A 19,114-nucleotide genomic window follows, 5' to 3' on the forward strand; every position below is an offset into this window, starting at 1 on the left:
TCATCCTGTGGACCTTAGAATGGTTGTGTCCACTCCACATCTATATCAAGAATTGCTGGATGCAATTCTCCTGCTTTAAGTTGTAGGCACTCTTGGCTCCCTGGTGTGGTGGTTGACCTTCTTCAACTCCATGTTAGCTGAATGGGGTAGGTGCAATAAACCAGAGTGTAGGAGCTGCAAGTCTGCTGAGGCCCAGGGCCTGGCTATCACATGGTCATTCCAGAGATTCAGGTCCCCTGGGTATACCCAAAACCCCAGCACCAACTACAGTTATGGTAAAAGTAACCAGAGAGGCTTGTGGACAAAGATCACATCTGAGTCCAGCTCCATCACACAGAAACACAAACTCCAAAGTAGGGCCAACTGACATGGCACTGAACTCCATCTGCCATGACCATAGAACCTGTGGGTCTCTGTAGCCCTCAGAAGAACCAATACCTGGGGTTGTATCTACTTTTATCTGTGTTTGGGACTCTGCTGAGGTATGCATAAGGGCAACCCCTCTGATAACATCCTGGCTCTTTTTTGGAAACTCATAGCCATATAAACTCATTTGTCCTTTCCATTTCCCCCTTTGATTCAGGTCAAAAAGCATTTTTAACTCCTGGTATTATATGTAGACTGAGATACTCTGCTGGTCTGAGTTGACCCTTTTATTCAAGGTCATTTTCTAGTTACATCATCAGCTGGTACTTGGTAGTAATCCCTCGGCACCAGGGAGGCTCATCCCCAGGAGTCATGTCCCATGCTAGGGGGAAGGCAACACATTTACATGCTGAGTTTGGCTTTGAGACTGGCCACATCTGAGCAACACAGAGGCTCTCAGGAGGTAACTCTTAGGCACCCTGCAGCTCTAGGCCTAGTTCTTATTTCAGGTGCACAGGCTCACAAGGATAGTCCTTAGTATCAAGGGCTCATTGTTGGACCTTCCTTCTTTTTTGGTCTTTGCCATTGCACTTGGGGGATTGTTGCTGTTCCTTTAGGGACTGTGATAGAGCTCCCCGGCTAGGAACTCATCACTCCCTCAGTTGTTGTTTTTAATTGTAACCAATATGAAAATATCCAAACATTTTTATGTACCCTGGATATATGCCCTTGAGGACTTCCTGCCAACCATGTGTCCCCTGTCAGTAACATCCCTACCTGTCATTGACCTAGTTTTTTTCTCTCCCAGCGTGGTTGGGTGTGACAGCCTGCCTGATGAGATCCTCTCTTTCCTCTTCCTGTGGCCATTTCAGTGCTGGCTGTTGTCTTTTTTGAGATTCAAAGGAGGCTCAGCTGGCCAAATTCATTGAAGAGAAAGCTCTCTCTATCCTCAGTCTGACCCCTCTTCCTTCCAGGGAGGAGAATGCTCTTTCCCCACTTAGTTGGCTGCAGTGAGCCAGGGGTTTTACGGAGGCTGTTAGCCTTGAGGGTGGGGTCTATGTAACATTTCTCGCCACAGGGATGAGTAACTCCCAGTTTCGTTTGTCCTCTTTGTCTCTCTGTCCCTTTCCCTCCTGGATGATGCACAGCTCTCTCCTAGTCTGCAGAACCCCCACAGCAGCTCCTTCATATAGCTTTTTGCCCTTCCTATCTTGTTTTTGTGAGAGAGTTGGATTCTGTCTGCCTACTTCGATGTAAAAACATTCATCCACCTGTTGATGAGGAAGAAGTCTATATGTTGCTTGGCAGTGAACTTTATGTTTCTCAATAGGGTAAAACCCTAGGTAGGTAAAATTCCTCTGCATGCCAAAAATTATGAAAGACCCTATAGCAGGGACAAAACAGTACGGATGGCTAGAAAAGTGAAGGTAATGTGGAGGACTATGATGTTTTCAAACTTTAGTGTTTATAAGGTTCACTGGGGAGCATTAAAATGCAGATTGCAAAGTTCCACTCCCAGAGTTTCTTTCTCAGTAGGTCTAAGGCAGGACTCAATATTTTGCATTTTTAACAAGTTCCCAGATGATGCTAATGCTTCTGGTCCAGGGGTCTCACTTTGAGAACCACTTCGATAAAGGATATTTAGGAATTTCTGCTTTGGATTGTACAGTATAACTTTCCAGGTGACCAACCATCCTGTTTGTTCTGAGACTGAGGGGATTTGGAATTTTCAGTGCTATACCTGGGGAAGTCTCCCAGCAAACCAGGGAGATTGGTGACCCTGTATCATATTGCCAATATATTTTCAGTAAAAAGCTAAACTACTCGTTAACGTTTTCTATACAAAACTTTGTTTATGCTTCTTTTTAATTTATTAATTCATTACTTCAAAGTTGATGTTAAACTTTGGGTTTTTTTCACTGATATGTTAAGAGTGACCTCAATGCTCAAGCTGCATTTTGGAGGTTATCATCTAGGATAGCCTAGGTAAAGTACCCTGCTGTAACTATAACTAATTGTCCCCTAGCACTGAATAAACAATGTTGTATTACTAGTACCATCAAGTTGCCAGTATTTTGGTTCAGGAAGCAAGTAGAAATAAAATAACTTAATAAGAGTCAGGATGGTCCTTGGACTACCATTTCAAAGTGGGTACTTTCACAAAATTCTCAGTTATACAAATGACAAATTTTGGGAAACTCAATGTTCAGGAGTGGGTGTTACACAGTTAAGTATATCCTAATTTGTTGTGAGTTCAACAAATTAGGAATGTCTGAATTGATAAGGATGGGCTAGGCTATACCACAGTAATGGATGCAAATTCATAATGGCTTAAACCAACAAATATTTTTTTCTTGCTCACACTACTTAACCTTGGAGTCCCAACAGAAGTTGCCAATTTTTGCCATGTTACTAAATCATTATAATTCAAGTAGATGACACGAAATAAAGACTCTTTTTCACAAAATAATTATACAAGAAAAATTGGGGTTTGGAATCCTTAATGGAGAATATAAGGGGAATGTCAGTGGTGATACAGTTTTAAGACATAGGTCTCATGATAACTGACATCATAAAAATTCCCAGAGGTAGTTATTTTAATGGAAGGTCTTGATTTAAAGGCAGACCTTGAGGAAGCATTTATACGTTATCAGAAATGTGGTAAACCCAAAGTGAACAAGTGCCAACTACTTCATAATTTTGTAATTAGTAAAAATAACTCATTGTGAAGCATTCTGTGAAGACATCTATTGGGCGCAAAGGATTTCATAACCTTCTTAAGTAAAAATGTTTTTGCATCAATGATTTCATTATCTGAAGATTATTATTCACTGGTTTGAGATGCTGTTCTGGAATCTCCTTTTTTACAAAGCTCCCAAGGATATTTTGATATAATTAATCTGCAAATGAATACTGAAAAAAAAAAAAAAAGAAACATGTATTTCAGGTAGAAACAGATGGGGATGGAAAGTAAATATAAAATTATTGGGCCTAGGGAATTATTCACTTCAGTATAAATTGCATATTAGTATAAAACATGGATCTATGGAGTTATTTTGTTACTGTTGGTCAGATGTTATAATTTCTAGCCCTGCCTCTGCCACTACTTTCTGTGTTACTTCAAGTAAATCACTTATTGAACTTCAGCTTCTTGTCAAGTAGGTTATTAATAAAGATCCTGGGAAGCAGATGTGGCTGAACTGATAGAGCGTCTGTCTACCATATGGAAGGTCCAGGGTTCGCTACCCAGGGCCTCCTGGCTCATGTAGTGAGCTGGCCCACATGCAGTGCTGCCGCACACAAGGAGTGCCGTGCCACTCAGGGGTATCCCCACGTAGGGGTGCCCCACGTGCAAGGAGTGTGCCCTGCAAGGAGAGCCACCCTGCGTGAAAAAGCACAGCCCACAGTGGTGCCACACATACAGAGAGCTGACTCAGCAAGATGACACAGCAAAAAGAGACACAGATTCCCTGTGCTGCCTGACAAGAATGCAAGTGGACACAGAAGAACACACAGAGAATGGACCCAGAAAGCAGACAATGGGGGGGAAGGGGAGAGAAATAAATAAACCTTAAAAAATAAAAATTAATAAGAATAAATATTACAAAATAAATAAATAAAAATCCCTACCAGTTCTAGAACCTCATTTCCTTGAAACTTTCCATTTAAGTTAAAGGAGTGTGTGGGACATACATGCAAGTCAGATATTTAATATAAGATCTTGGTGACAATTATTGTGGAAGGAAATATATATCATAAGTGTCTCTCTTTGTTTTACTCCCTCCAAAAAAAAATGCCCTCTATTTCTGGGGACAGCCAGTAGGCTATAGGGTATGTGTATCAGAGGTTTTTATAATTGAGCATGTCATTACTCCTGGATCATATCAACCCGATCTTAAATAGATAAACACAGCAGTGACTCAATAACAATAAAATGTGGGATAATGGGGAAAACAAAGTGAGCACCATCTTGGACTTGGATCATAACATGATTTTATTCCAGTGTGTTTTAGTTTCCTCATTGATAAAACAAATGCCATCAATGGGTTGCCTTAAAGAACAGGAATTTTGAGCCCAAGAGAAGTCCAAAATCAAGGCGTCATCAAGGTGATATTTTCTCCCAGACCACCGTGAGCGTTGGGGACTGCGTCCTGGTGATGGTGGTCCTTGGCTTTTCTGTCACATGGCAATGAACATGATGGCCTTTCTCGACTTCTCTGAGTTCCACTGCTCCCTGGTTCCTTCTCTGTCTCTATGGCAGTCCCTATAAGATCCCCAAGTAATAGGATTAAGACCCATGACTGAAGTAACCTCATCAAAATGTCCCTTTTCCGAGGGGTTCTTACCCACAGGAATGGGTTACAGTTAGGAACGTGTTTGCTTGGGGGACGTACCTCCCAACCAGGAGTAGGCGGTTTCAATACGTTCTCATGCCCATCCCTTATTCACTCTCTACTACTGAATAGGGGGCCAGTCAGTTTAATTTGAGAAAGTTGCCTAATTGGGACAGACTGAATTCAGTTTTAACCTAGAGGAAGAGCTGAACTGAGCATCCTGAGATTAGTAAACCTAAACTAACCCCGGCTCCTTCCTGATGTAGTAATTAATTCCAAAGCAACCTGACATGTTACCCGAAAGATCACTTTCTACAAAACATTGCTGACCAGACGTTTTCCGTCTTACCTCCGGCCCACAAGCAGCACCAGAATACAGGAATTGTTCCAAGTCTGTTTAACCGATAAAAGTCTACAAATTGAAGAACCACCTACGTGAAAGCCATCTGGGGAACTACAATTCCAAGTGACCATACCACCGCCCATTACGATGCTCATGCCTATGACTTGGTAACAAAGACGAAAGGTGGACTGAGCCAATCATAACAAAAGGATGGCCTGAACAATGAAGCAATAGAAACCGTAATAAGAAAAAACAAACATTTCAGACACAGAATCCCCCCTTACCTAAACACTCCAAATTCCTAAAGAAAAAACAAAACAAAATTGTCTTCTCCAGTTCCCACAGAGGACTGTGATCCGGCTATCGGAGTTCACTGAGAATGCCAATTTAACTAAATACTTTTCGAGGGTGCCAACATTTTCAAAGTGGTCTCTTTTTAAACTAAAAACTCTTCTAATTTTTAGTTGGTGACGCTCATTCAGCAGCGGAAGGTCGCTCCCGTCCTTCAAGTTTTAATCTGAACGTTTCAATTCTTACTCCCACAACCAATAATCCGCCCCCCACCCAACACACACACATTAAAGTTGTTGAAATCAAACATCCCGGAATTGAGGGTGTTAGTAATTCGGCTGACTTGTGAGAAAAAAGAAATACCAGGGTGGGTGCGGGGAGCAGGCGAGCGCCCACAGTTACGAGCTTGGGGATTGCAAACTTTGGGGCACACCGCCACCTACTGGTGATAGATGGGAATGAGCAGGGGTAAAAGCCGCCTAGACTTGCGAGCTGGGAAGCGGATTTTACTTCCGTGCCGCAAGCCGCGCGTCTGCGCGGAGGATACCCGAGACCCGCCCCTCCCGGCGGCTCCGACCACTCTGTGCGCCCAGACAACGTGATTGACGGAGCAACCTCCCGGTCCTTTACCTACATGAGTCCCTCTGGAAACTGTAGCAGTATCCTTCCGGAAGTTCAGCGTTCGTTCTCCCCCAGCATGCTCTGCCTTCCTGTTACTCTCAGTTCCGTCCAGCCACTGCTGCTGGACGCTCCCGTTTCGGTCCCGAATTCTCGGCTCGAGTTTCCAGGCCCGAGAATCTGGCACAGGTTTTCCAGAAGCGGGGTCTTGGGTAGTGACCATGGGAGCAGGAATGGCGCCCCTGGAAGGTTACTACTTCGTGGCTGCTCTGAGCTGTACGTTTTTAGTGTCGTGTCTCCTCTTCTCCGCTTTCAGCCGGGTCCTGCGCGAGCCGTACATGGACGAGATCTTCCACCTGCCGCAGGCGCAGCGCTACTGTGACGGCCACTTCTCCGTCTCGCAGGTGAGCGTCCCCAACCTGTCCCTATCCTAGAGCACACCGGAGAAGGCAGACCCGTCCCCGCGCCATCTTTTCCCAGCCTTTTCCTTAGCGCCCCCGCCCCAGCCTCGAAACATCAAAAGAAGGGCTAATGTTTTGTTTCTGCCCCAGAGATCTGTGGAATATTTGTTAAATGAATAAACAAACGGTAGATCTGTCTCCTGGGAATGAATGGTCAAGGAGAATAGTAAGGGATTGAGGGCCTTACTCTCTTTGGCAACAGATGATCTGTCCCACTGTTCCCCTTCCAACCCCGAGATGAGAGGCAATGGACTGCTCCTAGGAAATGTCAGAAAACTTCCCTTTAGTTCACCGGCCAGCACCTCACTGTGTATTTTGGAGGCAGGGTGGGAATGTGGGGGAACTTCAGCCACCAGTAGGTGACAGTTTACACTAATTCCATTCCTGGCTGTTTTTTGGAACTTCCTGTTAACTGTATAAACTGGCAGCCAGTGACGTGGCATCATTTTTAAACGTATATAAGGTTATAAAACTACCCCAGTGCCAATCATTACTGCAACTGTAAACAAAAATAAATAAGTAAATAAATAAATCATGCATCCCTCCTCTTCTGGAAAGGCAATATAGGATACTTGTTAGAAATAGAAAGTCTGTAGACAGATTTGATTTTAAATCTTGGCTGTGCTGTTTACTAGTTATGTCACTTTGAAAGGTTTCTGAGTCTCAGGTTATTAATCTGAGTAGTAACTAATGACAGTATCTGCTGTAGTGAGTACAGAGGGTTTTAATACAGTTCCTGGCTCAGGACATGTTATTATGGAACCTGTGATAGAATCTTTCTAAACACCTCTTTCTCTCCAAATTCCATCAGAGTTCTAACTGATGTTTCCATGCTTTTTATTTGCATTTAGTCGTCAAAATACAAACTGTCTGAAGTTTGCAAAATAGAAACTGATTTTAAGTTGTTTTCCAGTGGTTGCTGATACCTTAACAATTACAAAGTAGGTGTAGAGGGAAAAAACCAAACAAAACCTCTCCTTAGAGGTGGCATCTGATCTGCCCTGCACTTATTTAAACGTGTGATAAAATAACTTCTCAAAATGCCCAATTGTTGGTAAAGACAAAACTTGTGCTTGGCATATTTGTGTCTGTCTTGTAGTTATTCCTTCTTGCTTTTACTTCATTGTCGGCCTTTCATTTTTTAGTGGGATCCCATGATTACTACCTTACCTGGCCTGTATCTGGTGTCAGTTGGAATGGTCAAACCTGCCATTTGGATCTTTGGATGGTCTGAACATGTAGTCTGCTCCATTGGAATGCTCAGATTTGTTAATCTTCTCTTCAGTATTGGCAACTTCTATTTACTCTATTTGCTTTTCTGCAAGTTACACCCTAGAAACAAGGTATGTTTTCAGAATAATTTATTACAAGTTTATGTACAGTCAGGTCCACAATTCTAATGATGTAGTTTTACAAGATTTGGTGAAAACTGTCTTAGTATTTGTAAATATTTTGTGAAGGTAAAGCAAGTCCTCTTCTCCATTTTAGAAGCAATTTTTATGTAAATACTTTCTTTGCTTGTAATATCTTAAGTAAATTTTGATTATTGAACCAAACCAATTCAGTTAATATTTACTGAACTTACTTTGTTTTTTAGGCACTAGAATTACAGAGACGAATGACAGTCTTTTCCTTGCAAAACTTGTGTCTTTGTTGTGGGAAACAGACTTTACCTGAAAAAAATTTTTTTCCATAAAATAAACTTTGTTTTTATAGATGTTTTGGATTATAGAAAAGTTACATCAAAACTATGAGGGATTCTCATATACCCCCATTCCTTCTTCTTCCCGTATTTCCTCCTATTAATAAGATCTCACAGTAGTATGGTATACCTGTTAAAATTAGTGAATAAATATTGAAGCAGTGCTGCTATTCAAGGTCTGTAGTTTGCCTTATGGGTTACACTTTGCACTGTACAATTTTACAGGTTTTTGCTAAATGTATTGTCCTGCATCTGTCATTGCAATATAATGCAGAACAATTGCAGTGCCTTGAAAATGCCCTGTGCTGGAGGAAGGAACAGATATTTGCAGAATTTTGGTGGTTTAAAAATGCAGGCTCTTGAGGTCACTTGCCTGGTGGTAGATTGACTGGGTTTGAATTCCACCCCTGACCCTTACTAGTTGTGTTACCTTGGGCAGGTTACCTCTTTCTTTGGGAGTCTATACCCAGATGTGGGATTGCTAGATCATATGGTAATTCTTAACTTTTGGAGGAACTGCCATACTGTCTTACACACCGGCTGCACCATTGTACATTCCCACCAACAATGAATGAGTGTTCTTATTTCTCCACATCATCCCCAACACTTGTAATTTTTCTGGTTTTTTATTACTATCCATTCAGTGGGCGGGAAATTGCATCTCATTGTGGTTTTGATTTGCATGTCCCTTATGGCTAATGATGTTAAGCATTGTTTCATTAGCTTTCTGGCCCTATATATATCTTTTTTGGAAAAATGTCTTTTGTCCATTTTTAAATTGGGTTGTTTTTTTGTCGAGTTGAAGGATGTCTTTATGTATTCTAGATATTAAACCCTTATCAGATATGTGGTTTCAAAATATTTTCTCCCTTTATATAGGTGGTTGTTTTACTTTCATGGCATGGTAAAGTCCTATGTTGCCCCTAAATTTTTAATTTTCACAAAGCGCCATTTATCTTTTTTTCCTTATCTTTTTTTCTTTTTTTGCTGGTGTTTTGGGTATAAAATCTAAGAAACCGTTGCCTAGCACAAGGTCTTAAAGATGCTTCCCTGCATTTTTTTCTAGGAGTTTTATAGTTCTGGCTTTTATATTTATTTAGGTGTTTGATTCATTCTGAGTTGCTTTTTATGTATGTTGTGAGGTAGGGGTCCACCTTTATTCTTTTGCAAATGGAAATCCAGTTCTCACAGCATCACTTATTGAAGAGACTATTTTTTCCCAATTGAGTCTTCGCTGCCTTGTCAAAAATCAGTAGGTCATAAACATGAGGGTTGGTTTCTAACACTTACTAGTTTTGTTACCATGGGCAGGTTACCTCTCTGTGCCTCTGTGTCCATCTTTAGTGGAAATAATAATAGAATCTACCTCATAGGACTGTTATGAAGAATAAAGAAGCTAAATAAATGGTAGGTGCTTAGAATAGTGCCTGGCATAATAGTAAGTACTCAATATTAACTGTGATATTAATTTTAGTTTAAATTGATGGCTTCAGTAGTGTAAATATGATAGAGAAGTAGGCACAAGACTGTCCGAGGTTACAGAGAAGAAGCAGAGAAGCACTTCTGGCAGCCTGACTGAATGGTATTGGGTAAGGCTTCACAGAGAAGGTGATACCTGCACAAATTCTCAAATGAAAGGGTTTTAGAGTGGGCAAGGAATCTGGACAGGAGAAATAGCATAAGCACAGGTAGAAAGGCATGGGAACTCCTGTGTGAAATTGCAGGATTGGAAACTCCAAAGAATTGAGGTAGTAGGGGAAAGTCATGAATGTCCTCATATGTCATGGAAAGGACTTTGTGTACTTTATCTTGTAGGTAATGGAGAGCCATTAATTTTAATTGAGGGAATGACGCTGTGGTTTGATGAGTTAGGTTAAGTGAAGGATACAATTACGGGGGATAAGAACACTTTTAAACTCTGAAAGAGTCTGTCAGAAATGCCAAAAGAAGATATTTAACTTTAGATAAGACCCGTTACTTTCAGGAAGACCCCTGTAATTTCATCACGAAATTAATAGGATCACTATTATACTAATATAAATACTGTATGCATGTTTGCATTATTTAGTGTAGTAGACGTTTGAAGGGATATCCTTAAAGGATATTGATGATGGTGCCTAAGTAGAATGCTTTTCAAAAATGCTGAGGCTTAAGCTCAGGGCAGTAGAATTACCTGCACTGTGTCCTCTTTATCTCCATATTCTCCATATTCTCCATAGAACTGTCTTCAGCGCTTTGTATACAGAAACTTCTTAACAAATTGCTGAATGAATCAAAATATTTTAGGCGATAGGCACTTTGGCCCATACATACATTCTTTTAGTGGCTTCTAAACTGATGAGTGTAACTGAAAAGGTACAAGAAGTGGTCTTGTATATGTTATGTTGTGTTTTTTGTTTGTTTGCAAAGCTAGAAATAAGATTATATCGAATAATTTTATTTAATTAAGGTTCAGGTTGTTTTCTGATTTTTTTAAAAAAATAAATATCTTTATTAGCTCAGCAGAAATAACGTATTTGCTTTATCATGAAAATAATTTTAACTGTGTTTTTTCTGCCTCCTAGGCTGCCTCAAGTAACCAGAGAATCTTGTCAACATTAACAGTAGCTGTATTTCCCACGCTCTATTTTTTTAACTTCCTTTATTACACAGAAGCAGGATCCATGTTTTTCACTCTTTTTGCCTATTTGATGTGTCTTTATGGAAATCATAAAACTGCAGCCTTGCTTGGATTTTGTGGCTTCATGTTTCGTCAAACAAATATCATCTGGGCTGTCTTCTGTGCCGGAAATGTCATTGCACAAAAGTTAACTGAAGCTTGGAAAACTGAGGTACAGAAGAAGAAGGAAGAGAGGCTTCCCCCTATAAAAGGACCATTTTCAGAATTTAGGAAAATTTTTCAGTTTCTTTTGGCTTATTCCCTGTCCTTTAAGAACTTGAGTATGCTTTTCCTTTTGACTTGGCCCTATGTTCTCCTAGTACTCGTGTTTTGTGCTTTTGTGGTCGTTAATGGTGGGATTGTTATTGGTGATCGGAGTAGTCATGAAGCCTGCATACATTTTCCTCAGCTATTCTACTTTTTCTCTTTCACTCTTTTTTTTTCCTTTCCTCACCTACTGTCTCCTAGCAAAGTTAAGACTTTTCTTTGCTTAGTCTGGAAACGAAAAATTCAATTTTTTGCAACTGCCCTAGTCTCCTTGCTTTTAATTTGGAAATTCACTTATGCTCATAAATACTTGCTAGCAGACAATAGACATTATACATTCTATGTCTGGAAAAGAGTTTTTCAAAGATATGAAATCGTGAAATACTTGTTAGTTCCTGTCTATATATTTGCCGGTTGGAGTATAACTGACTCCTTGAAATCAAAATCGATTTTCTGGAACTTAATGTTTTTTGTATGCTTGTTTACTGTTACAGTTCCTCAAAAACTACTAGAATTTCGTTACTTCATTTTACCTTATGTCATTTATAGGCTTAACATACCTCTGCCTCCCATATCCAGACTTTTTTGTGAACTGGGATGTTATGTAATTGTTAATCTCTTTACTTTTTATATCTTTCTGAGCAAGACTTTTCAGTGGCCAGATAGCCAGGACATTCAGAGATTTATGTGGTAATATCAGGGTTGTTTTGAACTCTAAAAGCAGACTTAATATTTGGACTATTTCCACAGTGAACAGCTGAACAGGTAGAAATGAATGGAATTTCTTTTAGACACAGTGGTGATCCTTATATTGCTTAAGATCAGATTTTTAGAATTTAAGTGCTTAAAGGGCTGGGTAAGTTTAAGAGCTGCTCGAAAAGCCAGGATAATAATGGGAAAATAAAATTGTTTACAATTATCTCATGATATCTTTTCTGCTACTGCTGGCCAGTCAAAAGCATGGAAACTTTTTATACAAGTTTAGGAAAACTGATTTTGTTTTATAGCGCTGGAACTTACTTATTAATCCCATGTAGAGAGCAGTAGCAGGCAAATTATTTGAAAAATATTTACAAATAACCAGGCAGTGTTTTTGATTGAAAAGGTGCTTAACATTTCAGTAAATACATAGTTTTATTCATAAGACTGAATATATTTATAGACAACACATGTCAAAATTAGAGGCTCATATTTGTTTAAGAATGAAGTTGTTGGTTCTTGTTTAAAATCTGGAAATGAAGTTCTTTTACCAGTTCCTATTATGAAATACATTATGGCCAGATATAAATCATGTTGGTGATAATGCCTTCTAAAAGAAATTTTCCTTCTGAAGTACATAACTATTAGTTTCCCAAGGCTCCTACGTTACCACAAAATTGGTGGCTTGAAATGGAGAAATTTATGCTCCCACAGCCCTGGAGGCCAGAGGTCTGCAATGAAGATGTGAGTGAGGTTGGTTTCTTCTGGAGCCTCTGAGGAGAAACTGTCCGGTGTCGTCCTCTTAGCGTGCTGTGGCTGCTCCTGGACTTGCAGATGCATCCCCGCAGCCTCCGCCTCTGCTGCGCATGGCCTTCCCCTCCCGCTCTCTGTGTCTGTCTGCTCTCCTTTGTAAGGACACAGTTGGACTGTTTACTTGAATCCAGGATAATCTCCCCTTGAGATCCTTATTTTAATTACATCTTCAAGGTACCTTTTTCCAAGTAAGGTAATTGCACAGGTCCTGGGTGGATATATCTTTTGGTGGGACACTATTCATCCCACTATAACCAAAGGAAACGTTAGAATAAACCTCATAAAATTTGTAGGAGAGAATTTTTTTTGCTGAGATCTCTTAAATAAAACTGTTTCTTTACTGAGTGGTTTAAAAAAAAGTGATCTGAGGTCATTTAATTGTAAAGCTAAAAACAACTGGTATTTGATTCCATTATTATACACACACAAAAAAAAGATGCGGAAGGATGTCCTCTGATCTAGCTTTATTTTATGGAATAGGGAACAACTGCTCAGGTAGGAATTTTTTGAATTGGTGTTTGGATCCTTTCTTTACTGTTTTGAGTTCATTCATTGAGTTGTCATTCTGTTACAGGAAAGTATTATTTGGACATGTTGGCTTTGACATGGAAACTTAGAACTGTGAATAGAATTCATTTTTTAATCTAGTTTTATATTTTTTAAACTTTTAAAAATGGCTGTTAAATGTAAGCACATTACTTTGTTCTTAATGTTGGATTGTGCTCTGTTTTAAATGGAATTGGAAAGTGTTCTGCATTTGCAAATATAGAATTGTATGCTTGTGAAAATTACAAGGATAGTTAATGAGTAATAAATGTGGAACAGTCTTTTGTTATTCTCTATACAGTACTCAGAAAACAGATTTATTTGATTGTCATAACAAGGATTGGTGTCAAATGTTTATGCAGACTTTTACAATTAGATACTTTGGAGAAAATCTGAATTCAGAGGGAAATTGGTTAATCTTCCTTTTTTTCCATGAAGTATATAAAATATAGTACTTGGCATTTAGCAAGGAATGCCACAAATTAAAGGGTGCTATTTAGTTTTACTGATTATTTTAAAACAGGGATGCTTAACAGTAATTTTGAGTTTAAGATAAATGTTTTGTTAAATACTCTTAGGCATTTAGAAGATTGCTATTTGCTGATGCATTTTCTAAGACGTGTAATAGATAAAATGATTACATAAGAAATACACAAACTCAGCTATTGTAACACATCTAATCATTTTGCCCTTAATTGTTCAAGATGTCATACCAGACTCAACTTTGCATAATCATTCCTCTTTTTAAAAACTGGGAATCATTCCTTGCATTTAGAAATATCCTGAATTACATGTTTTGGACATTTTTTACAAGTTAGCATATGGATATTTTTGACAGAAATTTTTAAAATTAGACTTTGTTGCATTCCTTGATTAAAAAGGGAATATAAGAAAGAGTGTATTGACATACTAGATAGCCTAAGGAGCCTATTGTTGAAGTCTGTGAGTAGGATTATTTTAAAGAGTATCATATAAACATCTATCCCATAAATGATCTCCAGAAATAAATCTTTTTAAATTGGTTCTACCTTATTTAAAATCTTTGGATTCAGAGTATTATTTTTATGTAGTTTCACTAAGTTTTCAATGTACTGTATCTTTTAGCACATATTATTTATGTTTTCTCTTAGTGAATACCCAGAAATCTTTTATACCAGCATATGAATGTGTGTTTAAATGATTTGGGAATACCGTTTTCCTCAGTTAAAACATAGCATGTCATTATGGCAAAAGAAACAGTTTTCACTATCTGGCCTTTTCCTTCCCTTCTTAAAGTTATTTCTGAAATGTGTTTCATATGTCGTAAAGTACCTTAATAGAAATAACTTAATGTAAAAACTTAATAGCACTTCCAGTTGAACTTAACTGCCACTTTTTTTTTTTTTTAAGATTTATTTTTATTTATTTAATCCCCCCCCCCCTTGTCTGTTCTCTGTGTCTGTTTGCTGCGTCTTGTTTCTTTGTCCGCTTCTGTTGTCATCAGCGGCATGGGAAGTGTGGGCGGCACCATTCCTCGGCAGGCTGCTCCCTCCTTCATGCTGGGCTGCTCTCCTTACGGGGCGCACTCCTTGCGCGTGGGGCTTCCCTACGCGGGGGACACCGCTGTGAGGCACAGCACTCCTTGCGCGCATCAGCACTGCGCATGGAACTGCCACTTTTTTTGACATTATTTACTTCATGGGAAATTTTCAGTTTTTATTTGGAACTCCTAAGTAATGGTCTTTTTTTTTTAACTCAATTTTAATTAAAATACAGATTAATATAAAGGAATACATTTATGTTTATTTGGTTAGGGAGCATTTATTGTCTTTGAAACAGTTAAAATTTCATTTAAAAATTTAAAACATTCAAATATGAAGTGACTTAAAAATTAAGAAAAAGTATTCAATTTGAGAGTCATGGTGCTGTCATCAATTAGACAAATAGTTTAATCTTTGGTCCTCATTTCAGATGAGAATAATATTTATCCTAACTCCAGTCAGTCCCTGTTATGAGTCTTGCCTTAATTCAGAAAGGCTTCGGTTCCTACCATGTATTCATGAAGTTCATAAACATGTCATTTAATAACTATTCAGTAAAAGTATGCTAAATGACATTTTTAGTATAGAATAGAGTGACTATTGTAGAGAAAACACAAAATGCTACATACACATGAACTCATTTTAGGAACCGCTTTACACATTTCATGAAAACCATGTTCATGTAAAATATGTTATCATCAACCATTAAGCTATAGTAGCAGTAAAAATCTTGATGATTTAATATTTTAAAAGGAAAAGAGATTTCAGCAAATTACAATTATTTTTGTCATTTTAGTTAGGCTGCATTTTACCACCATAGGAATAACTATTAATTATTTAGAGTACTTTTTTATATATTTAAATGTTGACAAGGAACAATTTTCCAAAAGTTGAGAAATGTATAATAAAAATGGATAGATTGGAATAATATTTTTAACACATTGTTGACTGTAACACAAAATCTTTAAAATTTGGAAATTATTTCTAAAGTAAGACATTTTGTCAAAGAGAAGTAATCGAATTATGTCTTTATATTGTACTTTTTAAAATGGAGCTTTTGATGAGTTTAATGTTAACTTATTTGACCTCAGACCTTCACCATCAGATCAAAGGAAAATATTATTCTTTGAGAGAGAGAATATTAAACATTACGTTGGCTCTTCACACTGACTGAAATTTAAGTTGATTCATTTCTGCCTACATATGTGAATGGCACATACAAGATGAGAAAGAGAGGAGGAAAAATAATAATACTTGCTATCATTTGTTGAGCACTTACAGTGTTCTGTGGTATTACACTGGCTGATTTACAACTCTTAATCAGTTGGTCCTTTTCATAGTCCTGTGAGTTAGATGTTGATTTCTGTTTGACTCTTGAAGAAACTAGAGGTCCTACAGGTCAGGTAATTTATCCAAAGTCCACACTATCACTAAATTAAAAAATGAACATAGATTGTTCTGACTCCCAAGCTTGTGAGATTTGAATTGTGCTACTCTGCCTTACTGTGAAAAGTTTTTCATTAAGAGAGGTAGAATATCAAGAGAGAGGTAGCAGTCTGTCTTTAAATCTGCATTGGCCAGACCCTTCATGACATACTTTGCATTGGATGAATTTGTTTTTAAAAAGCCCAGAACCTGATTAAACATCATGAACAAAGTGATGAATGTTTAAGTTGTGTTGCAAGAGAAATGGATAAGGAATATGGGATATTCAACTTGGAAGAGATTTTCATGACTTGATAAGTTCTCATAATATTTGAGGAATATTTGGAAGAAAAAGTGGACTTTCTTTATATTGCCTAAAGTATAGATTAAGGGCCAAAAGTTAGGTTTCAAGTCATGAAAAATATACATTTTCTATTTGTTTAGTCTTTTCAAAGGAATGCACCCAGAAGAAAGTAAGTTCCCTGCTCCCTGTAAGCAAGTTTCTGTTTGTCAGGGATTCTTAAAGAGGATTTGGATAGCAAGAAGATAGTTGGAGTATTAATAAAATGACTTTTTAAGATATCCCCAAACTTGTAATTGTAAATTCATAAATGTGTCATAGTTCTTTTTTTTTTTGCATTAATTGGTAAGTCATGGTGAAGCACGTACTTCTGGTGACTTGCATGCTGTGATATATTTTAATTTTTGAACAAAAACTATAGTTGTTACTCTGTTGTAGGAACAAATTTGAGATATACAACTTAGTAAGATGTATTCTAGATATAATGTTGAAATTACTACTCATCATGGCATTTGTTTTCTATTATTTTTTTAGTGAAAAGAATGGTTCTATAAGAAAAGGTCCCCTCTCCCCACCCCCAAGGCAAGTACTCTATAAACTTTTAATGCAGTGTCCACTAGGTGGTGAGATTGTGCTACATTTCCAAGTGTTCCTGTCATGACATCTTTTTTACTAATCTGAATTTAAACTTTAAAAAGTTTTGTGTTATTTTGAATCACAATGTAATGTATAGTCATCCATGTCTGTTTATTATGATGTTATTCAGAATATTTCTTGAGCTGTATGATGCTAAGGTATATGTTAAAAAAAAAATTCATGTCTTTTATAATCTTATATTAGATGAGTTAGCCTAATGTCTCTCCCATCTAGCATTTTTTACTTCATAAGGCATAGTCAGGATCTTTCCCCATAAACAGTGAGTGATGATAAATTTGAAAACATCTAGCATTATATCTGGCACTGTTTTAAGTGCTATACCCATTTTCTCTCATTTAATTTTCATAATAACTCTTTGGAGTCAATTTTGTTAATATCTCCACAGTACACATGGGGAAACTGAGGATAGAGAGATTAAGTATTTAGTCCAAGATTACATAGTCAATAATGGTCGAGCTGGGATTCACACATAAGCAGCCTCACTCCAGATTCTATGTTCTTAACTACTGTCAAGTATGGCAGAAGGGACACAAAGAACACAAAGTGTACCTTCAAATCCATAGCATTTTAGAAATAGAAGTAGTGATACAGAATGTGATTATACTCCTTATAGGTCAGGAAAATGAGTCCCAAGCTGATCTTGGCTCTTCTAGAGGCAGATAACCTTCGGTTTACCGTGTGTCTTCCATTCCTTTTTTGTCACTTTACCTCAAAGAGCTATGTATGTGTGTACATGTCAATTTAAGGGAAGAAAAAATATGTAACAGCTCAGACCTGGAGTCTTAACCGATAATTTACACTGAAATAATAACCTTTGTGTTAATTTGAATGACTCCAGCTACCAAATGGAGTACAGATGTTTCAAAATTAGTTTTTAGTCTTTCAGAGAAACTGCTGCTGTGTGAAGCAAATTGGTTAAATATGACAGACTTTGGATTTAAAAAAACAATACTGGACGGAAGAGTAGAATCTTATATTAAAAAAGTATGTATATGTGGTTTAGATGCTTTTAGGTTTTATATTTTGTTAGACAGTTTCTTTAAAATGGAAATGTTTATTTGACTTGTGAAATTGTATAATGTGCTCATGTCTTTTAAAACTTTGTAAACGTTCTTTGTAAGAATAAGACATTTTCCCTTTTTAAAAATCTAATTCAAATTTTTTGTTTGTAAATAAATTTGTTTCGTAATATTTCATAATTGTTTTTATTACATTCTCTTATTTTAAACTAAGAGCTAGCAGCTTTTTCTTTCACTTGTCCTTTTCTAGCCATTTTTCCCTACCACCCACCTAATCCTAAGCTTTTTCAGTTTTTTGAAATAATAAAACTGAATACTGTCTTTTAAGTATCTGTGTAAGAGCCCATCACTAGCCTGGGTGTGTATATAATCTTCCTTTTATTCTCAAAATAATCCTAAGAAGTAGTTTTTACCTAATTGAAGAAAGTTGAAATTACTTGCCCAAAATCTGCCAGCCAGTAGTTTACAGAGTCAGGATTTGAACCCATCTCTTTCTTTTTCCATTATAGGAGTAGACTCAGGAAAGTATGCTTTAGTCACATTAGTTATGCAAATGTAAAGGAAGCAAGGACATAGAATGATTATGTGTATTGTTGAAAGTGGTTCAAAGGTTTTGCTAGTCCCAAGTGAAAAGGGATTATGTGAGGCTTTCAACAACCACTACTACAGAGACTGACTTGAAAAACAGAAGCCACCCAGTTAAAAATTGAATAATTTTAGAGGTTGGGAGTATTTGATGAACCATATGTTTAGGAAAAAGTAAGATTTATAGAAGCCTACAAGAATGGGCCAACTTGGAAGCTAAAGAGCTGACTATCTTGTTTGTGATGTGTCCAAATATCAGAAATTCTCATCAGCCCCTTAGTATTCCTTAGCTAAGTTTCAAAGAAGAAAAAAGAAACGGATGTAGAGTTAACATCTTTGAAAACCTTCATTAGAAAGCTTATATATACCTGTTGCTTCTGTGATTATAATCTATTTCCACTGTCAGTAGCTTATCTAGACTTGTCATAGAGGTAAAATTGAGGCTCCCAGTCAATAATGGATCTCCAAATCTTGTATCTCACAGACCTGGCAAGACAGGATTTGTAGG

At 37.6% G+C, this 19,114-nt stretch overlaps 1 protein-coding gene across 2 annotated transcripts; it reads left to right on the plus strand.

Annotated features, from left to right (window-relative positions):
* The first annotated feature begins 4,592 nt into the window (after positions 1–4,592).
* Positions 4,593–18,193, plus strand: ALG10 (ALG10 alpha-1,2-glucosyltransferase). 2 transcript variants are annotated; one of them, XM_023583865.3, is made up of 4 exons: positions 5,835–6,356; positions 7,559–7,756; positions 10,680–10,946; positions 16,880–18,193. In XM_023583865.3, exons 1-4 carry the CDS (start codon positions 6,174–6,176, stop codon positions 16,880–16,882), a joined length of 651 nt encoding a protein of 216 aa, XP_023439633.1. In that variant the 5' UTR covers positions 5,835–6,173; the 3' UTR covers positions 16,883–18,193. The 2 variants fall into 2 exon arrangements, with proteins under 2 accessions (XP_058163764.1, XP_023439633.1); XM_058307781.1 differs by having other exon boundaries at positions 4,593–6,356; positions 10,680–18,193.
* Positions 18,194–19,114: the final 921 nt, after the last annotated feature.

Source organism: Dasypus novemcinctus, chromosome 12, assembly GCF_030445035.2.
Source record: "Dasypus novemcinctus isolate mDasNov1 chromosome 12, mDasNov1.1.hap2, whole genome shotgun sequence".
NCBI lineage: Eukaryota > Metazoa > Chordata > Mammalia > Cingulata > Dasypodidae > Dasypus > Dasypus novemcinctus.